Here is a 25,880-nt window from a genome sequence, read left to right on the forward strand (position 1 = left end):
AAAGTCGGTAAATGTAGCAAGTTCTTTCCTTTAATCTTGGGAGTCTAGAACCAAGTAGTCACTATGTAAAAATAGGTTCCTTTTTTCTCTCTCTCATCCATGTGTTTCTTTGAAGGTAGCTCTGTGTGGCTCAATTCAAACTGCACTGTAGAGCCACACAGTACTGCAAGCAGAGAGAGCCAAGCAGATCTGACAAAGGATGAGGGACTCTTGAGGAAACAGGGTTTTAGGTGGCACAGAGCTGCCCTGCAGGTCTTCTGGCTGGTAAATGGTAAGTGTTCTCAATGTTATTACTTTGTTTTTATTTTTAAATTTTCTTTGATTTTTATTTATAATGAGGGTTAGTGTAAAATACACAATTTACATTATCGGACTTTTATTATTAAAATATCGATTTTGCAACCTTGAAAATTATTATATACTTTTCATTCAAGAATATCTTTTGACTCTTTACCAAAGCCTTCACTTTACCCTTATGATCAGATTTCGATTTGATCGGAAATCATACAAAGCATTAAACTACTAGGGGTAGACTATTCCACTTCTACAAAAACACAGGTAGTAGTTTTGCATCTATATATGAACAAGCTTTAAAATGTAATTCATATTTACTTATGGACAACCATATAAGTAAGTCACATATACATATAGAAAATCTCAATTAAAATCCCCAACTTTGCCCACCAGGGGGCGATGCTCTGCCCATCCTGGGCGGTGGGCAGAGGGTCGCCCCCTGGTGGGCGTGCCGGGTGGATCCCGGTCGGGCGCATGCGGGAGTCTGTCTGTCTCTCCCTGTTTCCAGCTTCAGAAAAATGAAAAACAAAAACAAAAACAAACAAACAAACAAAAATCCCCAACTTTGTTAAGTCACTCATTTATGTATTCAGGCTAACAAATATTTTCAAATGATGTGTAAAAAATAATACTATAATTCCCATATTACTGACTTGAGTTCCACACCAGTGCTAAGGACCAGATGTTTTGGGAGGTCTGCTAATTTAAGTAAAACAAGATCATCAAAGAGTTATCATGTGAAAAGTTCATGAGTTTTGTGACAAGAAATTGCCTAACATTTCACACTTAAAGAAGGTACACAGACTGAATCCTAGAGGAATTGATTGTAAAGTTAAACCTGAAGACATGAGTTCCTGAATTCTATTAGAGTACTCTAGACACGTTAAAAATACTTCCTCTCAATTGGTCAGCTGGGTTCTTTCCTTCAGTTGTACCTCTTTAATTAACTTTTGGGAGTAATAATTAATGTAAAAAATAGTTACAAGCTGTACGGCTTAGATAAAGCTTCGAAGATTGGGAGCAGGTGGGGTATTTAATGTGCAGCTCCAGTGCCTCCCGAGGCAGGAACAGCTGGAGAAGAACCCAAACATTACCTTGAGAGGGGCTACAGAGGGAGGGCTGGATATGTGTTCCCGCAGTAATTTAACTGTTACATACAAACAAAGCAAACCCATATTGGCTTAATTTTAAGACATTCTTATTGAAGGAGTTTTATCTTATCTGGCAAAGTTAGTTTTCAAAGTAATTCTTAGTGTACAGACTTGGATTTGGAGAACTCACGCTAACCCCACTAACAGTGAAGTATACTTCCACTTAGAAAATTGTGAACAAGGTAACTGACAGATTCCCAGACTTAACTTGGTTTAATTTCTTTTTCAGCCATCTGAAAAACTGATTCATCTTTCATAGGAATGAAGATGAAGTAAAAACTTAGATTATCAATATCTTAGAGTCCTTTGCTCTAAGATGAATACATATTTGCTCCTTAGAGATTAGAACAATAACACTGATATCTTGCTATATTATATTAATAACAAATTATTTGTGGCAGTTTGTTAACAGCATAGGCAATAGAAACCCTTTGAGAAAGTTACCTCTTGTGTCCATTTTATCACCACGGGACAAGCTCCACATTCCCTGTTTTCTTATTCCTTCACTCTAATTAATACCGAGCATATCTTTAACATCCCAGAAACAAAAGAGTTGCATTTGGTAATGAAATTTAGCTCAAAAAACACCTTACATAAAACAAACCCAGGACAGACTCTGAACTGAATTTTGAGTTGTTAAGGCATGAAATCATTTATGTTTATATAACAGCCCCATTCATGTTAATACATCTTTGCATAATTGGAGAATTCTGTTGAAGCAGAGACACAAATAACTGCACTGAATGTAATAGCATTAACATAATGATGCAGAAAAGAGTTCTAAGTCTATTGCTAATAATTTTTTATTATATCACAAAGAATGATTTATGGTATCCTAACTTTTCATATACTACTTACTGATAAACTACTAAGTATGGACTTAGGTGTCAATTATTTAATTATAAGATTGAAACTTCTTGCCAACAGTTTATTCCATTCAACTTGTTCTATAAGACATATTTGTCTTCAAAATTTAAAAGAGCAGGCATTTGCATCTTTTGAATGATTTTTATGTGAGAGATAAAGAGCCATCTTCATCATGACATTTTCTTTTTTACTATAGTACGCAAGGTTACAGATTAAAAACTGTGCAGAAAAACCAGGGAAATTATATCTAATATCAGGCATTAGGAAGACATAGTTAAAACTGCGTATAGAGAAAGACACTCAACCTTACATCAGGAAAACCCAGCTGAAGCACTAAGAAAGACAGAATAATATTGTCAAGAGACATTGGGTCTACTTCCAATATTTCACATTCTCTTGAGAATGTGGTAATGATGCCTATGTTTCTTTTAGAAATCTTCATATTTTAATTTATTCATGTTACAGAGATAAGGAGAACACATTATGTAAACAAAAGTAATGAATAAAAAAATCTCTCTTGTAACCTAAAGCAATTTACATTGCCAAGTAGTACAGAATAAAAGTGCTTGAATATTTCTAGCACAAAGATCCTTTATTGAAATTTATTTGAGGTGCTGTCAGTCACAATATTTTGCTCCCTCAGAGGAACAAACTCTACTTGCTTAATTTTGTGCCTGTAAACTCGGAGGTAACACAAATAATAATAAGGGCTCACCTGACATAAAGCACTCCATTTTGATCCACACGGCGCTGCCAACCCACAGGAACTTGAATAGCTGGAAGACCTCCATCCTTGTCCCCTCCGTCACACTCCTTGCCTCCATTCATTTTCTGTGTCTGCTTGGGACTCTCCAAAGATATCAGCAATAAGATGATATCCTTATATTACAGGACATGTTGGCCTTCAGAAATGGCCGATGCAGCATAGTTGTTCCCAGACTGTACAAAATGCATTGGGTGCTTCGGCTCAGTTTGGAACCAAGTCCGTGAAATCTGCCATTGTGGAAAAAATCAGTTTCCCATTATAACCTACATTAAATAACCAATATTTAATTCCTAACAATGGTCTATATGGGTAAAAAGGAGTGCTTCTGACTAAGAAAAATCATATTCGCCAATGCTGGTACCTGTCTGAAGTGAAGGAGGGTAGGAGTGTAAAGTTTTTAGTTCAACATTTTGTCTTGAACCTTGATGTTGGACTAAAATAATCTCTAATGTTTAGAAACTGGTTTCATTTTTACAGTGTGAGTCGGTTAATGTTTCCAGTACTACCCGCCTTTATAGGCCACATTCTTTAAACTTCCTCTTCATCTTCCAATCTGAGTCCAAGACGTCGCAGGCGGGTTCATCTGGTGTTTTCATGTCCTCAAAATTCCAGTGATGCAGCCTGAAACACATATACAAGTGTCAACTGTATATTCAATGCTGAGAAACTGAGGACCTGCACACTCTTAAAAACACAATAAACTGTTAAGTATACCAACCACTTTATATCCTCTGCCATCAAAATCACAGATTCAACTTTTCTTCTTCTAACAATCCACTTAAGTCAATTTGCTTGCTCCTCACCACATCCAGCTTTCTTTCCTTTTTTGTCTTTTTAAGATTTTATTTATTGATTTTTAAAGAGAGGAAAGAGAAAGAAAGGTGAGGGAAGAGCAGGAAGCATCAACTCGTAGTAGCTTTTTCTTGTATGAACCTCGTATGTTCACACCTGGGATTTTGAACAAGCGACCTCAGCATTCCAGGTCAAATGCTTTATCCACTGTGCCACCACAGGTCAGGCTCAGCTTTCTAATTACAAGAGATCAACCCATAACTATGACATTACACACACACACACACACACACACACACCATCCTTCTAATTCACAGTTAAAATATGTTTCAAAACGTCTTATAACCTAACAACTGAAAAGTTATGTGTTAGTCCAATCACATTTGGTCTTATCTTAATTCCACATACCTCTATAACTTACTTTTCTAATCATCATATTGGTCTAAAGAAGAAGCAGGTTTTTTTTAAGAAAAAAATTAAAAAGAAATAAACTTATACATTTTCAAATATCAGAGGTTTCCCCCCAATGTTCTTGAATACAAGAGTGGAAGTTGCTCGATAGTTAAGATTTACAAACTCCCTTCTCTCACAGGGTACTCTCTTAATTCCTTTATTGAATCACAAGGTACTGTTTGGGAAGGACATATGGGCTTGAACCAGCAGGAATCACTGCTAGTGTAGAATGCTAGTATGAGGTCATCTTAAAGGAACTGTTAAATAGAAGAGGATGGCAAATCAAATTTTAAAAAGACTTAATGCATAATCCTCGCAGAGAATGTATGTCATAATTGCTTGTGGTAAACAAGAGTTTATTTTATTTAGAAAATTGACTTTTTTTTTTTTTTTTTTTTTTGAGAGAGAGAGGCAGGAAAATCAAGATGCTCCTGTATGTACCGATGGGGGAATTGAACCGGCAACCTTTGTGCTCCGGAACAACGCTCCAACTCACCAAGCTATCTGGCCAGGACTTAATTTTCATTGATTTTTAGAGAGACAGAGAGAGGAAGGGAGAGTGAGGGGAGGGGGAAGGGAAGCATTCATTTGTGTTCCACTCAGTCGTGCATTCTTTGGTTGCTTCCTGGGGATTGAGACTGCCACCTTGTCATTTTGGGATGATACTCTTAACCAACTGAGCTAACCAGCCAGGGCCAGAAAACTGACTTTTTACCATCAATTTAATATATAGTGCATGATTACATTGTGGGACTCATGAAACTCCACTAAAAAAAAGAATAAAAAATGTTCTAGCATTATATGAGAGAGATTTGTGATAAAAAATTCCAGTGATGGCATCGTCCACAGATTCAAAAAGTGTTATATCTCAAATAATTTAATGGAAACGAGGCAATATGCCTTGGAAAACTGTATTCAATGACTTAAGATTCATATGAAAATACCAAAACTGTTTCAAAAAATTTAAATAAAAAGTTAATAGATAATGTTTAAATATACATGTGTAACAATTAACAAATTAAACAGTTTAAATAGACATATAACTACTTAATTTATATTAGTAAAAGCCTACATATTTAAGTTAAACTCAAACCTTTCTTTGGATCTCTTCACTGGGAAAGCAGGAAAAAGCGTTATATTAAAGGCAACATGTATTTAGGCATATGCCTTATTTGCAGGCTCAGGTCTGAGATAGATAAAGGTGTAATGAAGCATATAGACATTTAGATAAAAGTTGGGAGCCATGGGTATTGGTGTGGGAGATACTGGCAAGGAAATGGGAAAAGTAGCAAATAGTTATTGGGAAAAATGTAGGGCATAAAGAAAAGTGCCAAACAGTAACATTCCTAAGCAGGGTATCTCAAGCAGACAGTTTGCATTGTTGGGCCAATTGCACTGTGTCTGTGCTTCTCACTTGCAGGCATAGCATCCCATTTCTGTCTTCCATTCACTGTACTTTTAACCATGACCCCTTCTAATCACGTATGTGCTTATTCATATTTTACTCAACAGTTAGTGAGCAGCAACTACATACTTGTTACTATGCTATGTGCTGTAGTACAAAGATGGTAAGACACCACTTTATCCAAAGCCCGTTGTAATGCTTGGCACTAAAAAGCTGCTCAGTGTGGAAGAACACGAGGGAAAGTGGGATGGAGGGAGGATGAAAAAGAATGGAGAGAGCAAAGGAGCTCAATCCCTCTTTCTCAAGGAGTTCCCGGCCTAGTTGAGTACCCAGCACTAGTGAAAAATGCGCGCGAGAGAGAGACAGGAACATCAATCTGTTCCTGTATGAGCTATCCTGGACTGCTAGTTCTGTCAACTAGCAACAAACTTTGATTACTGGACCTGGCTTATGACTTTTAAAAATTTTAAATTTTTATTGATTTTAGTGAAAGAGGAAAGGAGAGGAGAGGAGAGGAGAGGAGAGAGAGAGAGAGAGAGAGAGAGAGAGAGAGAGAGAGAGGAACACTGATCTGTTCCTTTATGTGCTCTGACAGGGGAACAAACCAGCAAGCTCTGGGCTTCAGGACAATGCTCTAACCAACTGAGCTATCTGGCCAGGGCTGAATGAACCTTTAAAAAAAATTTTTTTTACAGCCCTTTTTCATGCTCATTTTATTACCTTGCTTTTCCTGAAGAAATCTCTCTAGTGGTCTCTGATCATTAGATGGCCCTGCTCTCATTTTCTCTACTTTTGAGTTTTCTGACCATTTGATGACTTTTTTTTTTGGTATGCATGTGACTCCAACTTCCTCGAGACCAGCTGGCTGGCTCTGCTAAGTAATTTGTGGATCTGCCAAATAGTAACACTGGAGTGATTCCTGCTGTCTCCCTCATAATTCAGCAATCAAAATACAAATATCTGATGGCTGGGTGTTGTGTACACTAGAATTCTCAAATCATGGCCCTGAGACAAGCATCATTATCATCAGTGACTTTGGGAACTTGTCAGAAGTGCAAATTCATAGGCCTGACCCCAGAGTTTCTGAATTAGAAACTTTGAGGAGCACTCGTCTTTTTTGAACAAGCCCTCTGAGTGATGCTGACACATGCTAAAGTTTGAAACTCAGGGCTTAGAATAATGCCCTTGCCTCCCTTCCCAAGATATGGCTGGTTTTACATCTCCACACCTCGCAGGCAGCCAGCTCTTGAGTTCTTTTAGTCTGTGGAAGGCTCATCTTTTTTTTTTTTTTTTGCAGATTCTTCTGCCTCCTAGAAGCAGCTCCATTGTAAGGGCCTTAGGAAGCCTTTATAGAGCATAGGTCCAGTGAATATGTAGCTACTTTTTATTCACTATAAGTGGCATTAATTTTCTCAACATTCATTTTGTGAATTTGGAAAATAAAGAGAAGTTTGAAAATTAAAATAACAACTGTAATCTTACTGTTAAATAATAACCATTGCAAACATATGCACCTTCTTTCACAATCATTGTTTTCAGAAAATCTTAAAAACACAAATAAAAATGATTAACATAATAAATTTGAACTACCATTCCATCTAATTTCATAATGTAAGCATTTTGTCTGTTATGACTTTTTTTTAATTAAAGACTTAGAAAACATTATAGATAAAGTGAAATGCTATCCCTCACCTCCACCCCATTTCCCTCTTCAGTTCCATTATTCTCCCTCCCACCTTAAAGGCAAACACCACCATGATTCTGGTCTGTATCCTTCCAGGTTATGTGTTCACATGTTCCTTATATGTGTATATGTAAACAGTATTTGGTATTGTTATGTTTTAAATTTTTACATGAATGTTACTATACATATACAGAGTGGGGGAAAAAGGTTTACAGTGTGAGTATGTAAAACAATTTATTCTTCTGTTATTATTTATTAATTATTGTATTATTTTTCCATATACACAACTGAAAACCTACTTTTGCCCCACCTTGTATATGGTTCTGCAATTTGCTTTATAAAATTCAACATTGTTTTGAAAGCTATCTGTTGAGATTTATCTATCTCTTATAGATATATTGATCCAATTCATTAATATTTAATTTCTGAATAGCATTTTATCATATGATTATACAACTGTTTATTAGTATATCAATCATAATAATGTTTGGTTATGGGGTCTGCATATTTTTAACTTTACTGGCATTGCAAAATTGCTCTCCAAAGTAGTTGTTTTGATTTCAAACTTTTTTTTTAAATTAAGTGAGAGGAAGGGAGGCAGAGACAGACTGCTGCATGTGCCCCCCCATCTACCCAGCAAACCCTCTACCAGGTGATGCTTTGCCCATCTGGGGCTGCTGCTCTGTTGCTCGGCAACTGAGCTATTTTAAGGCCTGAGGTGAGGCCATGGAGCCATCCTCAGTGCCTGGGGCCAACTTGCTCAAACTGTTGAGCCATAGCTGTGGGAGAGGAAGAGAGAGAGAGAGAAAAGGGGGAGGGATGGAGAAGCAGAAGGTAACTTCTCCTGCATACTCTGACTGGGAATTGAACCTGGGACTTCCACATGCTGGGCTGATGTTCTACCACCAAGCCAACCAGCCAGGTCTGATTCCAAATGTTTTCTATGTATAAATATGTCTTTTTCCTTTAAACATTGAGTCATTACCTATTTGTACTTTTTGTCCTGGGAATTTTATTATTGCATTAAATATTTTTTCAAAATATAGCTTTTAAATGCCGATAGAATTTTCTTGGATAATGTATATTATTTATTTAATTACATAGAATTTTCTCCTAAATTTTCACAATTACAAATATATCTGAGATAAATATTCCTGTATATAAATCTATGGCCATTTTGGTAATTCACTTAGAATTATTTGTTAAAATGGAATTGCATAATTTTAGGGCCTCTCATAAATTTCTTAAGGTGCCAGAAGGTTAGTTTTCAGAAAGCACTTCAGGCCATACTTCACAAACTTTTGACACCCATACATGTGCTCTTCTGCTAAATATTAAAATCTATTCTTTGTGCCTCCAAGATTCTGATAACTTTATCTTTTATATAAATCCATCATTCAAGATTTAGCAAGTTTTATTTTTGTAGTTTGTATTATTTTGTAGTTTGCATTATAAAAACACAGTTTCTTTTCTTTTCCAATTTTTATAAATTTAACACACAAAGCTACGTATCTACAACATTTTCCTTTCCCATCTAAAGTTTCCATTATGACGCACCTTGTAAATGATAATGTAATATGAAAGCTACCTTCATCTCATTAATATTCTAGATAAAGAACAAATGTACTTATGACATAATTTAAATTTATTTCACAAAGGTTTAGTAATAATAATGAAATTCAAAAAGCGGTATGTATGTGTATATGTGGGTGTTCTAAGGAGAATGTTTGTCACAAGTCTACCAATGTTTTTATTTTTCTGCTTCCTTTTAATATGCAAATTAGTCTTTGAGAATTTGCTTTTGGTGACTTGATTCTTTATATTGGCTTTTTCTGATCATGAAGAATTCTAATTAGATGTCATCTCTTTACAGACTACTCCTATACCCTAGGAACTCTCTCACACTTTGTTAATTCACTGACTCCTGTTATTATCTGATTTTTTTCTCATCATTCATTTGTTTTTTACTATCTCTCCCACAAGAATGTAAAAGTCTCCCAGGGCAGGAATGTTTCTCTACTTTTATATTCCCAGTTTTGGTGTAGTACTTGGCATATAGTAGATGCTTAAATACTTTCTAAAGACTATGCACTTTCAGCCCTGGCTGGTTGGCTCAGTGGTAGAGCATCGGCCTGGCATGCAGGGTTCGATTCCCGGCCAGGGCACACAGGAGAAGCGCCCATCTGCTTCTCCACCCCTCCCCCTCTCCTTCCTCTGTCTCTCTCTTCCCCTCCCGCAGCCAAGGCTCCATTGGAGCGAAGTTGGCCCTGGGGATGGCTCTGTGGCCTCCGCTTCAGGCACTAGAATGGCTCTGGTTGCAACAGAGCAATGCCCCAGATGGGCAGAGCATTGCCCCGTGGTGGGTGTGCCTGGTCGGGCACATGCGGGAGTCTGTCTGACTGCCTCCCTGTTTCCAACTTTGGAAAAACACACACACACAAAACTATGCACATTCTGGCCTTACCTGTGGTGACACAGTGGATAAAGCGCCGACCTGGAAATGCTGAGGTCACCAATTTGAAACCCTGGGCTTGCCTGGTCAAGGCACATATGGGAGTTGATGCTTCCAGCTCCTCCCCCCTGTCTCTCTCTCCTCTCTTTCCCTCTCAAAAAAAAAAAAACAAAAACAACTATGCACATTCTAATTAGTCAACATAAATTTATATTCTGATTTTTTACTATGTAGTCTTATAAAGTTTTAACAACACATGTCTAAAATTAAAGAGAGGTTTTAAAAACAAGCCAATAGAAGACAGTGAATATGTATTTTGATAAAATATACATAGGATGTTTTGCTCTAGATTTGTCTCTAATGATTTCTCTGAGTGTACAAAAAGTATGATAGAGCTTCTAAGAAAATTAATATGATAACTTTATGCTTCAGAGTTTTATTCACTAAGTGATATATATATATATATATATATATCCAAAACTGTAGTTTAACTGAATAAAGGAAGCACTAAAATAAATAAATGCAACAATATAAAAATTAAACACAATGTTAATTAATGCAATAGGTCTTTTTTCAATCTGCTTTACTGACATTCTTGTCAACCTAAGAATAAACTCACTATTACAGTGCTGATGTAAATTTTAAAAGTTACACTTAAAACACCATGAAGGCTAAACATCATAAAATATAACACCATGAAAATAAATAAGCAGATATTCTTCATAAATCTTCCTGAATAATATCAAACATAATAAATTCTTCTAATTATGTCACACAAACATAATGGCAAAAATAATGAATTGATTTTGAATCACATGATATGAGTAAATTCTATTAACATGTTTATAATGACATCACACATTGATCTTGTGTTCAGTGGGGTTACTTGGATACAAACTAGGAGAGAATTAATACCCAATGAACTATTGATTTATTAAGGTTAGACTATAAAAATTAGGTAAAACACCAATATTTTATATCTTATACAAATCTAAGTCATCAATATACTCTTCAATGCCATGATTATAAACTTAGCTCATGAAGTATTTCAAGTTAAATAAGAAGTTCATTTTATTTCTACATTTGGAAGAGTGAACACCTCATGTAGTCCGGCTGAGAACAAGTAGCACATAAAACCTACTCTTACACTTAAATTCCTAAACAATATGTACAATCAGATGTGATTGGATTAAAGAAATCACATCAGCATTAACTTTTTGGAGAGTAATAACTGAGTGGCTACAACATAATTACCATTTGATTGGGTAATAAATGGATATACTCATAATCTTTCCATCATCATTAAATGATGTTAGTTAGATGATGCTAGTTACAGTAACCCTAAATGACATTTCCCCTTTTCAGTTACCTTTCACTCATATATCAATTATTCAAATAGCTCCTGTATAGCATTTAGCCAGCCCCTTCCATCCAACCTTCCCATCTGTTTCACCTTTCACTTATTAAAGCTATGCATTTTTACTTATGAATACACTTATCTTGCAGTTACATCTTCTTTTATTTTTAAAAAACCTTCCAATAGATCGGCAGCCTCATTTCCACTCTGGTTATTATTTCCATTTGGCTCTTATCTTCACTGTGCAGCCTCCTCTTCCAAAACACACCTCTAAGATATATCCTTTGTTGGAGCCCTACTCTCTTACTCTGTAAGGCTCTCCTTACTTCAAACTACCCCCAGCACATTGAAGTTTATTTTATGCACTTGTATCAGGGTCCCTTAACAGAACCTCTTTCTGACCCTGACTGCTGAGCTCTCTGGTTTCAGGTGTCCTCGCCCTTTCAGTGTTGAAGAAGGTCAAAGTACACAAGAGATCACATTCATGTAGGAAGGCTACATTTTTTCACAAACTCTAAAGGTTAGGGATAGTCTCCTAAGAGTCAGGCCAGTCCTCAGAGTCAAGGAAACATAGAAGCATGCTGGCCTATGCCCATGAAGGGGCAGGAGGATTATTTATACCAGGCTATTACTTGCTACAGAAGTTCAGCAAGTTACACATTCTAATCACATACAAGTCTTCAGAGGACTAAATGCTGAGAGTAGTAAACTGCACTGGCTACAAATTTTTGTAGCTCCTTCCATCAGGCAGTTTGATTTATTATTCTACACCTTGAATCTGGGTTGGCATTGTAATTTGCTTTGATCAATGGAATAGGATGAATGTGACACTGTTGAGGTTGACACTAAATCTCAAAAAGCCTTGCATCTTCCACTCTTGCTTCTAAAATAAGGTTTTATTTAAATGAATTACAGTATTGAGAATCTATGTGGCTCTTTATTAGATTGTGATCCTGGGCAAGCTTGAAAATTTCTTTCCTTACAAAATGGAGATTATAGCCTTATAGAATTGTTCTGGGGATACAGTAAGTTAAAAGGTCTAAATCAGTGCCTAGCACATCATAAATATCCAAACTGTTATTATTTATATATAGCTATTAAAATCATGTTATAGAAAATGTAATAGCATTAAGAAAGGTCCACGATAGCCTGACCAGGCAGTGGCACAGTGGATAGAGCATTGGACTGGAATGCTGAGGACTCAGGTTCAAAACCCCGAGGTTGCTGGTTTGAGCACGGGCTCATCTGGTTTGAGTGCAAGCTCACCAGCTTAAGCATGGGGTTGCTGGCTTGAGTGTGGGATCATAGACATGACCCCATAGTTGCTGGCTTGAGGCCAAGGTTGCTGGCTTGAGCAAGGGGTCACTTGCTCTGCTGTAGCCCCCCAGTGAAGGCATATACGAGAAAGCAATCAATGAACAACTAAGATGCTGCAACGAAGAACTGATGCTTCTCATCTCTCTCCCTTTTAGCCTGTCTGTCCCTGTCTCTCTCTCTCACTAAAAAAAAAAAGTCCATAATATCATCAGCTAAAAAAGATACTACAAATTTATATGTATAATTATAAAACTTCATTTACAAAAATGTTACTATATATGTTGATATAGAAATAGAATAGCACTATCCTCTCAGAAGTTATTTCTGGACAGTAAGATCATGTATGATTTTTATATTTTTCATTCCTTTTCTGTAGTTTTAAACATTCCTACAGCAAAATGTATTGGCTCTATATTTGGAAAAGTATTATTTCCAAAAAATTAAATGTTATATCTATAGAACAACTAATTAATATCTTCCTGATCCTTAAAAGCATTATGGACGCTTTTTATTAGAAATAGTTACAAGCTTTGTGCCTAATAATATGCTATTAATTCTCTTTATGTTTTATTTTATTTTGTGTGTGTGTGTGTGAGAGAGAGAGTCAGGGAGAGAGAGACAGAGAGACAGGAATATCAAGCTGCTCCTGTATGTACCCTGGCCGGGGATAGAACCGGCAACCTCTGTGCTTCTCGACGATGCTCCAACCAACCAAGCTATCCAGGCAGGGCTGCTCCTTCTGTTTTAGCCAAGTAGAGAAAAAGGTATAGAGAACCAGAAATAACACCCATGATCCTGGATAGTATTTAGATAAATATTAGAGAGAAAAATTAAGGCTATCCCTTTCATTGGTGCTACAGTGCCTCAGGGTGTCACTTAATTTTTCTGCTTAGACTACCACCTCCCACTTTGATTGTACTGTTTCTCATGAAACCAACACCTACTATCCCAGTTTAAATGTCACTTCCTCAGAAAGGCCTTCCAGTTTTCCCTTATCATTATTTGGCTTCCCAAATCTAAATTGGGTTCCCCCATGTAATATCCAGTAATTCACATATTACTACACATAATTGAGTTTTCTCTTTGCCCTTGTCACTCTACCTGACTGCAAAGCTTCCCTCTGTGCCTTTAAAAATATAAGAAAGTAGAAAGTGAGAGTCTGTATGCATATGTAGAAAATACTATTCATTTTACCTTATTAAAAGCTAAAAAGGGGGAAAAAAAAGCTAAAAAGGGAAATATCACCAGCTCCCAAATACATATCTTTAAAAAGAAAATTTAGAGAACTGTTTAAAATATAGTAATACAACAGAACATCTATAAACTAACTGATAAACTCATTTTCATTCTGAGTGAAAAGTTTATAATTTATTTCTGTATTTTAGTTATCAGCATGATTTGCTATTTTTGCTTCTATAATACAGTGAAATTTCTTATGGAAAATATTTAGAAGAAATACTTGCCAGCATTTACATAATCTATTTAAGAGTACACTATGTAAGTCTAAGGAGTAATTTTCACATGTTATTTATGCATTACTGCTATTTTGTCTACTGAAGGTGCAGTTCAATATATATAGGTTAAAAGTTTGTTGAAAAATAATGTACATCAATATTGTTTTTTCTCAAAACTGTACTAAGAATGAAACAATTATCAATTATGCTCACTTGGGTTTTTGCAATATAACAAAACAACTGTTATTTATGTACTCTTACTCTAAAAATGGTCAGCATCTTTTACCTCACCTGGCAGTGGGTGTCAAGTTCCTACTGGAGCACTCAGTTCTGTACTGAGGTAGCAGGACTCCTACCCTCCCGTGACAACCTTTAAAATCAGATTACTTCTAAAGTGAAAATAGGAAGACTCCTTAGCCATGAAAGAAACCAAACCAAAGACATTGTTTCTGAATGCCTAGGGACACAAGTCCCATCAACACTCTAGCGAACATAATTAAATGTAAGAGATAACTAAAGTCTAATAAATGGTCTGATAACTTCTCTCAAGAAGCAAGAGAAGGAGGAGGATCATTTTCGTGTGGATTCTAGAGAGGGAGCCCAAAGCATATAATCTCTAAGACCCAAGAAATGAATGATCTTTTACTGTTTTATGTTAGCTTACCCATCAGTTACAAAATGAGTAAGTAGTATACCTGTAGATGTTCAGTGGTGTCATATCTAAAGTGTCCCAAGGGGTCTCCGTTTAGCACAAACTGGTCACTGGAATGCTGAAAGTGTCAGGGAAAACGTAGCAGCCCAAGAAAATTTAAGCACGAATTGGTCAGGTTGAAAAGGAAAGGAATTTGAATATCACAAAACCAGGCATAGTGTATTTTATAGCACATGCTGAAGAAAACCAAAACCAGTAGAAAATAAAGTCTTCAGTTTAACAAACAGGTAAGAAAAATATAGGACCAAGTTACAAACAGGAAGACTGTCGGCCAAATCCTTTCTGCAGAAGTATTTGGCTTGTACACAGTTTGAGAATAATAATAGCAAATTAGTTGACAATATTAAAATTTAAAAAATTCACATGAAAAATATGCATTTTCTGCTTTACCTGGTAAACTGGACAATGTGGTATCACTAGGTCAACATTCCTGCCTTGCAACAATTATCTGGACCAGAGCAGTGGCTGCTCCTTCAGAAAGAACTTGGCTTTCCAGTTCACTGCAGTGGCTTCTTGCTTCATTCCCACCAGAATGGCCTCTGTAGGCACTTGGGTTTCCAATCTCTGGAACAGAAAGGACCTTGAAATAAGGCTTGAAAGACTCATTGTAGCCCTTGAGAAGAAGTACAACTTATTTTGTTTCAAGAACTACTTAACCTGCGGTTCCTAGTTTATCCACAAGGGTAGAGGATGCACTAGATCATTATACATTATGAGTATGTGCAGGAGCACCGGTAAGCCAGCTAAGACCACAGTGCACAGCTAACTTTCTTAATGAAACTGAGTTGACCCTGAGACAGTGATAGTTCTTGAATGAGAGGAAGCAGAGGGTACAGAAAACGTATCCAACTTTAATCCTCTGTTGCTCTTTCTTCCTTAGCACCATCATCAGCAATACCATATTATCATTAACTTAGAAATTCATCTAGGGATCAAAGCATTATAGAACCAAATTCTATACTACCATTATTAAGAGTTAGAAAATGCCATTATTTTCTGACTTTTAAAATTGTTTTCTTTTAGCAAATAAGAAAATTTTTTTATAAGTGTGCTCAGAAGTATACTTGAGGCCTTATTTCCCCTCACTCTATTTTCTCCTAGCCACCAGGGAGACGAGGAGAAGAGTCCTCCTCAGCCTGGGTAAAATAATACTTGTGACAGTCTAACTCACTTGTTCTTTTCCCAAGGTTACTGAACAACATTTTGGTTATTTGGTGGACTTCATAGGTACTTTGATATCGTTAAGTTAGTTGCACATCAGGTATATATATTTCACTCAATGAAAATGAACAAAGAGGTTGCCTGGCTTATAAATTCATTTCTTGTAAATATAGATGGTATGATCTGTGTCAGACCCTAGGGGCCCACCACCTTGAGAGCAATTGCAAAATCAATTTTTGTCAAGCTGAGAGTGTAAGAATCACATCCCGGGCCATAGTTACTGCACAAGGTGCTCCTCCACCTTTGAGGTCTTCCCTGATAACCAGCCTTTTTCTTTTTCTTTCTGATTTTAGGCTAAAGGAGGACAGGGGAGTGTGGAGGGCATGGTGGAACCTCACACTTGAGCATTGCTAGTCCTCAGAAAGCAGGAAGGAGAGACAAAGGAGAAACTAAGGGATGTGAGACCAAGGTCAAAGTCCTCTGTTTCTATAATCTTGAAAGATGAAATAAATGTACTCCAGGCATTTTTTTTTAATGTTTAAGTATTTATTGGGCAACTATATGTGAGACACTAAGTGGATAGTAGGGATGCAAACATAAAGAGAACACAGTCTGATCTCAAGGAGTTTACTGCCGGGGAGGTGGAGGGTGGGAAGCTGGGCAGTCAGGTAAATAGGCAATTATAGCATTAAATGATACTGGCTATGACAGGGGCTAAGTATGGAGTGCTAAGTGAGCACAAAGAAAGAGCTAGTCTGGATTTCAGGGATCAGAAAAGGAGAGAATTTAAGGCAGCCAGGATATATCTAAGGATGCAATAGAGGTTAGAAAGGAAAAGAAAGGTAAGAGACTTGAAACTTCAACTAATCTTAATTCTAAAAGATTAATATTGAAGATTTTACATTTCTTTCTGGTAAGCAAGCATAAAGGTCTCATTTTGTCAGAACTTTTTACCTTGACATGTGATGAATCATGAAGCATTAATAAATATTTTCCACAGAAAGACCTACATACCTGTCTAGTGCCTACTGCTTGAAATAGAATGAAGACCTGACAGTAAATAAACAAATATTGTTTTCTAAAAGAAATCTTATCAGAAATGATGATTCACTTTCATAAGAAAGTACTATTAGAAGAGGATTCCAAGATGGTAACGGAGTAGGCGGATGACCCGACTGCCACCTCCCAGGACCAAGTTGGATTACAACTTAATTTAAGAACAATCATCTTGAAAAACCAACTTTGGACTAAAGGAAGAGGAATCTATAACCAAGAATGACAGAAGAAGCCATACTGAGACTGGTAGGAAGGGTGGAGGCACAGAAAGGGCTGCCTGCTCCCAGGAGTGAGTGGTGGCTGAGGGTCTGGAGCAGAGGCAGATTTAACAGTGGGTGCACTGGGCACATGCCTTGGCTCCGACTTCTGAAGGGCCCTGCAAAACCCCAACTTTACACTTTTTTCTAATGACAAAGGGCCTCAATTGACCTTAACATGCCTCTAGTCCGGAGAGAGTCTCAGTGGGTAGGGACACCCTTACAGTGTGGGTACTAAGCCGCAGGCCAGGATCCCCAACCTAGAGCCCCAGAGCCTAGAAGAGGTGCCCACACAGCATTTGGAGATGAAAGGAGCGGCTTTCTGTCTGTGAGAAAGAGACATAGAGTTTTCAGAGATGCAGGCTCCATCTTAAAGGACCCGCACAGAAAATCTTCTTCACAGCCACTTACCCAGGGCTCCATTGTTGGGAAAGCTGAGAGGACTAGAGTTGCATGAAGAGAGTATAAAGTTGGAGGCTCAGGGAGAGACACTGTGAGGAAGAGCCACCAGAACCTCTGTGATGAGTCATTCTCCAATACTGCAGTCGCCATCTTTCTTGGGTGGAGCAATCCCCACTGAGCAGCATCAGTCTGGGGAAAAGCAACTGCTCCACCCTTGGGAGGCTCTCCTGCCCCAGTCATGGAGACTGGTTCATTCTGAGAAGCCAGGAAGCAGGAGGTGTGTAAGTGATTCAGCTTTCTGGTGTTGAAGCCGGAGCTTCCCACTACACGCTCCTGAGTCTAAAACTGGTGATTCCACCTCACAGGAGACTCAGTAAAAACTGTACAGGATGTGGGCAGGCCACACCTCTGGGTCTCAGAGGCCACATCCACCAGACTCCTGGGGCCACACTATAGTGAGGTCTGTAAAAAAATCTGGACAGACTGACACCTGGGGCCGAGGGGCAGAGCCACATCCACCACCCTTCCTAATCCTTGAATTGCCACAGGCTCTAGACCAGGGGTCCCCAGACTTTTTACACAGGGGGCCAGTTCACTGTCCCTCAGACCGTTGGAGGGCCGGACTATAAAAAAAACTATGAACAAATCCCTATGCACACTGCACATATCTTATTTTAAAGTAAAAAAACAAAACGGGAACAAATACAATATTTAAAATAAAAAACAAGTAAATTTAAATCAAGAAACTGACCAGTATTTCAATGGGGACTATGGGCCTGCTTTTGGCTAATGAGATGGTCAATGTGCTGCTTTCATTGACCACTAATGAAATAGATGCCCTTTCTGGAAGTGCAGCGGGGGCCAGATAAATGGCCTCAGGGGGCCGCATGTGGCCCGCAGGCCGTAGTTTGGGGACCCCTGCTCTAGACTCTACCAGAGATTTTTTTCAGTGCCTGAGCCCAACAAGCAGCCAGCAAAAGCTGTAGGAGGTGGGACTTGGGGAACGCTGGCCTTTAAAGTGGACCTTCCCCCAGGCCCAGTGTGGGTAAAAGCAGCCTAGGTGTGCAGCTTGGTATTTCCATGAGCATCTGAGCCCAACAGAGGCAGCCACAAACTCTGGATTGCTTGTAACCCCAAGAAGGTTGCTGAGGGCCAGACATGGGCAGTGTCCCCCACTTGTCTGTGCTGGGTTCCTGCCAGGGAGGCCCTGGGCTGGCACATTCAGGGGCCAGCTGCAGAGAGCATTAGTTCAGGACCTAAGAACCTTTGCTAGAGAGGTAACCTAAGGAAAGGTTCCTCACAACTGGCCTAGCTAGGGGAGGTTTTGCTCTCCGTGATCAGACTGGCACAGCAGCTCATGTGCATTGGATGGGTTGGAGCTTCATAGTCAGTTGCCCTGGGCACTGGATATCCTGCCTGCAGGGCTAGATTCCATAGGGGGAAGGGAGAGAGGATTGGAGCATGGACATTTAACATGTAGGTCCCTGTCCCTGTGAGTCTATTGTTGGATCTGGTCAAGGGGCTTAGCCACTTTCTTGGAAAGGGCACAGTCAGCTCCAGTAGAGGACTCTCTCAGTCTTCCTCCCTGAGACAAGGGTCTCACCAGCTGTAAGAACTTCTGCAGAGGGGACTCTCAGACCCACCCGATCTGAACCTGCTGCTCACCTTGTTGGGTAGAAATAAAATTTGAGTATCCAGCAGTGGCTGAGGGATAATGCTCTGGAGTAGGGGCCACAATCCCTGTACTAAGTTACAGCCCAAGAGACCCCTGAAGTAGGGGGTCCCACTAATGTTGTATTCTCAACCTCAGCTGCCCTAACCCAACAAGCTTGCAACCTGTAGAAGAGTTTGTGGGGAGAAGCCAGTCTGAGCCCACACTAGTCTTTTTACAGAAGACTTTGTGGGAAGACCAGGCAGCTGCAAGAGGAGGCAGAGCAGCTGAAAAGTAGAGGTAAATCTTATAGAGCTTAAGGCTTTTATAGAGCTGCTGTCATCTCTAAGCAGGAGGAAGCTGATCCTTATACACAGGTTGGCCCATCCCATGCTATCCAGGCACAGAAAAGGCCACACAAGTAGTGAAAAGAGCAGTAGCTGCAGATAGGTAGCCCACAGCAGGTTACAAACAACAGCTGATGCCAATCCAAGAAGATCTAGAACCAACACAACTGGTAGTGGGTGGCAGACAGCACCAACCCTAGACTCAGCTAGCTATACAAGCAGCACACCTAAAGGAGGAATCTTGCAGGCACCAGCACTGTGAAGAATAAATAGGCCCATCAGGACAGACATTGCACAGAGTGTAATACACACGATCAAGGTTGAACCTTAGAGCCAGCCAGACTGAAGGGAAAAAGGTAACCAAGAAAGGACCAACTGTATTCAATACTCACATACAACATGAGGGAAAATAGTACCCTCAAGAAGCATTCCTAGCCTGACCAGGCGGAGGTGCAGTAGATAGAGCAGCAGACTGGGAAGAAAAGGACTCAGGTCCAAAACCCAGAGGTTGCTGTGTCATCCAGTTTGACAAAGATCACTAGCTCGAATCCAAGGTCACTGGCTCGAGCAAGGGATCACTTGCTCTGCTGTAGCTCATATGAGAAAACAATCAATGAACAACTAAGGTGCAGCAATGATGAATTGCTGCTTCTCACCTTTCTCTACCAGTCTGTCTGTTCCTATCTGCCCCTCTCTCTCTATCTGTCACAAAAAAAGCATTCCACCTGACCAGGAGGTGGCACAGTGAATAGAGCGTCGAACTGGGATGAGGGCGACCCAGGTTTGAGACCCCGAGGTCGCCAGCTTGAGCGCAGGCTCATCTGGCTTGAGCAAAAAGCTCACCAGCTTGGACCAAAGGTAGCTGGCTCGAGCAAGGGGTTACTCAGTCTGCTGAAGGCCCGCAGTCAAGGCATATATGAGAAAGCAATCAATGAACAACTAAGGGGTCACAACAAAAAACTGATGATTGATGCTTCTCATCTCTCTTCGTTTCTGTCTGTCTGTCTCTATCTATCCCTCTCTCTGACTCTCTCTCTCTGTCCCTGTAAAAAAAAAGAAAAGAAAAAAAAGGAAGCATTCCTAGAACAAGGAAAACAGGTGGCCTAGAGGTCAGCACCACAGAGCTCAACAGCAGGCTGGAGGAAGCAGAGGATTGAAGGGTTGAATCAGCAATTTAGAAGACAAGATAAACATAACCATAGAAGCAGAGCAGCAAAACAAAAAGAGGTATAAAAAGACAGAGGAAACTGTAAGAGAGCTCTGTGACAACATGAAGGGATACAACATCCCCATCATAGGGGTTCCTGAAGGAGAAGAGAACAAACAAGGGATAGAAAACCTGTTTGAAGAAATCATAGCTGAAAACTTCCCTAAATTGATGAAGAAAAAAGTCATACAAGTTCAAAAAGCACAGAGAGTTCAATTAAAGAGGAAGCCAAGGAGGCCTACAGCAAGACACATCATAATTAAAATGTTAAAGTTAAGAGACAAAGAAAGAATACTAAAAGCTGCAAGAGAAAAGCAATTAATTACCTTAAGAGGAGCCCCCATAAGGATGACATCCAACTTTTCAACAGAAACACCTGAGGCCAGAAGGGATTGGCAAGAAATATTCAAAGTGATGCAAAGCAAGAACCTACAACCAAGACTTTTTTATCCAGCAAGGCTATCATTTAAAATGGAATGAGAAATAAAATGCTTCCCAGACCCCAAAAAACAAAACTCAAGGAATTCATTACAACCAAACCAGTACTGCCAGAAATGTTAAGGGGCCTGCTGTAAAAAAAGCAAAAGAAAAAAAGAAATTGAGAAAAAGAGGATTGTTGATTTAAAGAATAAAATAGCAATAAATAAGTACATGTCAATAATAACCTTAAATGTAAATGAATTAAATGCTCCAATCAAAAGCATAAGGTAGCTGCATGGATAAGAAAACAAGACCCATATATATGCTGTCTACAAGAAACCCACCTCAAAATAAAAGATACACATAGAATAAAAGTGAAGGGATGAAAGAAAGTATTTCATGCAAATGGAAATGTAGAAAAAGCTGGGGTAGCAATACTTATATCTAACAAAATAGACTTTAAAACAAAGGCTATAATAAGGGATAAAGAAGGTCACTACATAATGATAAAGGGAACAATCCAACAGGAGGATATAACCATTATAAATAATTATGCACCTAATATAGAAGCACCTAAATACATAAAACAGATTTTTTTTTCTGTATTTTTCTGAAGCCGGAAACGGGGAGAGTCAGTCAGACAGACTCCTACATGCGCCCGACTGGGATCCACCCGGCAAGCCCACCAGGGGGCGACGCTCAGCCCACCAGGGGGCGATGCTCTGCTCTTCCGGGGCATCGCTCTGTTGCGACCAGAGCCACTTTAGCGCCTGGGGCAGAGGCCGAGGAGCCATCCCCAGCGCCCAGGCCATCTTTGCTCCAGTGGAGCCTCGGCTGCTGTAGGGGAAGAGAGATACAGAGAGGAAGGAGAGGGGGAGGGGTGGAGAAGCAGATGGGTGCTTCTCCTGTGTGCCCTGGCCGGGAATCAAACCCAGGACTTCTGCACACCAGGCCGATGCTCTACCACTGAGCCAACTGGCCAGGGCCATAAAACAGATTTTGATGGACATAAAGGGCGAGATCAACAGCAATACTATAATAGTAGAAGATTTTAATACCCCACTAACATCAATGGATAGATCCTCCAGACAAAATTAACAAAGAAACAGCAGCCTTAAATGATACACTAGATCAAATGGATTTAATAGATATCTTCAGATCATTTCACCCCAAAGCAGAAGAATACACAATCTTTTCAAGTGCTCATGGTACATTCTCTATGATAGACCACATGTTAGGCACAAAACGAGTCTCAATAAATTTAAGAAGATTGAAATCATATCTAGCATCCTCTCTGATCACTATGTCATGAAACTAGAAATCAACTACAATAGAAAAACTGAAAAACATTCAAACACTTGGAGGCTAAATAGCATGCTAATAAACAATGAATGGGTTAACAATGAGATCAAGAAGGAAATCAAATATGTCCTTGAAACAAATGAAAATATACACATAACAACTCAAAATTTATGGGACACAGCAAAAGCAGTCCTGAGAGGGAAGTTTATAGCATTACAGGCATACCTAAAGAAGTAAGAAAAAGCTCAAATAAACAACTTGACCCTGCATCAAATAGAACTAGAAAAAGAACAACAAATAAAGCCTAGAGGAAGGAGAAAAAAGGAAATAATAAGGATCAGAGCAGAAATAAATGACAGCAATCAGACCAGAAGAAAAAATAAAGGGCATCCAAATTGGAAAAGAAGAAATAAACTATCATAACTTGCTGATGACATGATACTGTACATAGAAAACACAAAAGTCTCAGCCATAAACCTACTAGACCTGATAAATGAATTCGGCAAGGTGGTATGATATAAAATTAATATTCAGAAATCAGTGGAATTTTTATACACCAACAATAAACTGTCTGAAAAAGAAATTGAGGAAAAAATACCCTTCACTATTGCAACAACAAAAACAACAACAAGAAAATGTACCTAGGAGTAAATTTAACCAAGGAGGTTAAAGACTTATACTTGAAAAATTATAGGCCATTGAATAAAGAAATCAAGAAAGATACAAACAAGTGGAAGCATATACCATGCTCATGAATAGGAAGAAAAAACATCATTAAAATGTTTATATTACCCAAAGCAATTTATAAATTCAATGCAGTTCCTATTAAAATACCAATGGCATACTTCAAAGATATAGGACAAATACTCTAAAAATTTATATGGAATCAAAAAAGAACAGAAATAGCCTCAGCAACCTTGAAAATGAAAAATAAAGTGGGAGGTATCACACTTTCTGGTATCAAGTTATACTACAAGACCATTGTAATCAAAACAGCTTGGTACTGACATAAGAACAGGCATATAGATCAATGGAATCGAACAGAGAACCCAGAAACAAGCCTATGACTTTATGGTCAAATGATATTTGACAAAGGAGGTAAGAGCATACAATGGAGTAAAGACAGTCTCTTTAATAAATGGTGTTGGGAAAATTGGACAGGTACATGCAAAAAATAAATAAATAAAACTAGACCACCAACTTACATCATTCACAAAAATAAATATACTCAAAATGTATAAAAGACTTAAATGTAAGTCATGAAACCATCAACATCTTGGAAGAAAACATAGGCAGTAAATTCTCTGTTATCTCTCGTAGCAATATTTTGGCTGATTTATCTCCATGGGCAAGTGAAATAAAGTACAAAATAAACAAATAGGACTATATTAAACTACAAAGCTTTTCAACAGCAAAAGGCACCATTAACAAAATAAAAAGATAGGCCACACAATGGGAGAACATATTCGTCAGTGTCTGAAAAGGGGTTAATTACCAAAATTTAAAAGAACTTCTAAAACTCAACACCAGGAAGGTAAACAATCCAATTAAAAAATGGGCAAAAGATCTAAATAGACACTTCTCCAGAGAGGACATACACATGGCCAATAGGCATTTGAAAAATGTTCAATGTCACTAATTGTCAGCAAAATGCAAATTAAAACAACAATGAGATACCACCTCACACCTGTGAGAATGGTGCTCATTAACAAATCAACACACAGTAAATGCTGACAAGGATGTGGAGAAAAGGGAACCCTCCTGCACTGCTGCTGGGAATGCAGACTTGTGCAGCCACTGTGGAAAACAGTATGGAGTTTTCTTAAAATATTAAAAATGAAATTGACTTTTGACCCAGCTATCCTACTTTTAGGAATATATCCTAAGAATACCAAGTCAATGATTCAAAAGAAGATATAAACCCCCATGTTTATGGCAGCACTGTTTACAACAGCCAAGATCTGAAAACAGCCCAAGTGTCCATCAGTGGATGAGTGGATTAAAATGTTGTGGTATACAGGCCCTGGCCGGTTGGCTCAGTGGTAGAGCGTCGGCCTGGCGTGCAGAAGTCCCGGTTTCGATTCCTGGCCAGGGCACACAGGAGAGGTGCCCATCTGCCTCTCCACCCCTCCCTCTCTTCTTCCTCTCTGCCTCTCTCTTCCCCTCCCGCAGCGAAGCTCCATTGGAGCAAAGATGGCCTGGGCGCTGGGGATGGCTCCTTGGCCTCTGCCCCAGGCGCTAGAGTGGCTCTGGTAGCAACAGAGCAACACCCCGGAGGGGCAGAGCATCGCCCCCTGGTGGGCAGAGCATCGCCCCCTTGTGGGCATGCCGGGTGGATCCCAGTCGGGCACATGCAGGAGTCTGTCTGACTGTCTCTCCCCGTTTCCAGCTTCAGAAAAAAAAAATAATAATAATAATAAAATGTGGTACATATACACAATGGAATACTATGTGGCCATGAGAAAGAAAGAAATCTTACCTTTGGTGATGGCATGGGTGGAACTAGAGATTATTATGCTAAGTGAAATAAGCCAGAAAGGAAAAGAAAAATATCATATGATCTCAGTTCTATGTGGAATCTAATGACCAAAGTGAACTGAGGAATGGAATAGAGGCAGAGGCGAGGTCACAGGGAGCAGAGGGACAGCTGTCAGAGGGAAAGGGGATGCAGGGATGGGATCAGAGAAGGTGAAGGGATTAGTAAAATTATATATATACAGCTCAAAAAAATCAAGGGATCAGAGAATGTGCAGATACTCTAGTACTTTTAGCCTTTTGTATAGTACATTTTCACCAATGAATAAAAGTTGGTTTTGCATTTCATTTGCATAATCAAATAACTTTCTTTGACTTGTCGTTTGCTTTTCTGATGTTCTTGTTTAATAAAAAAAATCAAATGCTTCTTTTTTTAATCGCTTCATAATCATTTTGAAATATCCCCTAATTTTGTGAGCAGTATATATAACACATAGATACAGATAACAGAACAGCAAATTCCAGAGTGAAGAGGGGAGAAATTTAGGGGGAGGGGCAAAGGGGCATAATTGGGGACACGGAGGTGGGGGCGAGGGAGTTATATCTGGTGGGACACTTGAATCCATGTAAACAAAATAAATTAAAATGAATAAAAAATTAAAAAGGAATAAAAAAAAAGAAAAGAAAGAAAAAAAGAGAAGGTAGTAGCTATTGGAAGTGAGTGCACAGGAAGCAGAAGCTACAAGGAGCAAGGGAAGTATGAGGGAGCCTTCCCCTACAGAGCCGTTCACACCATTTGGAAGTATAGCCTTTAATGAGAGTTTGTAAGTGATGAAAATAAGATGACTATTGTCCCAAAGTTCTCCTAGCCAAATATATAAACAACATTAGCTAGCAT

The 25,880-nt window shown here is 38.8% G+C and overlaps 1 protein-coding gene across 13 annotated transcripts in view; it reads right to left on the reverse strand.

Moving 5' to 3' along the window:
- MBD5 (methyl-CpG binding domain protein 5) overlaps nucleotides 1–25,880 on the reverse strand; it is a 521,200-nt gene that overhangs the window by 57,594 nt on the left and 437,726 nt on the right. For 12 of the 13 annotated variants that reach the window (XM_066232972.1, XM_066232973.1, XM_066232966.1 and 9 more), the window contains 3 exons: nucleotides 15,095–15,268; nucleotides 3,589–3,699; nucleotides 3,028–3,305 (listed from right to left, as the gene is read on the reverse strand). In XM_066232972.1, coding sequence (XP_066089069.1) covers nucleotides 3,028–3,140 — 113 coding nt within the window. In that variant the 5' untranslated portion in view covers nucleotides 3,141–3,305; nucleotides 3,589–3,699; nucleotides 15,095–15,268. Of the gene's footprint in view, nucleotides 1–3,027; nucleotides 3,306–3,439; nucleotides 3,700–15,094; nucleotides 15,269–25,880 lie in introns of all 13 variants that reach the window. The other variant, XM_066232969.1, reaches the window with a different exon arrangement.

The sequence above is a fragment of the Saccopteryx bilineata genome, chromosome 5 (genome assembly GCF_036850765.1).
Source record: "Saccopteryx bilineata isolate mSacBil1 chromosome 5, mSacBil1_pri_phased_curated, whole genome shotgun sequence".
NCBI classification, from domain to species: Eukaryota; Metazoa; Chordata; class Mammalia; order Chiroptera; family Emballonuridae; genus Saccopteryx; species Saccopteryx bilineata.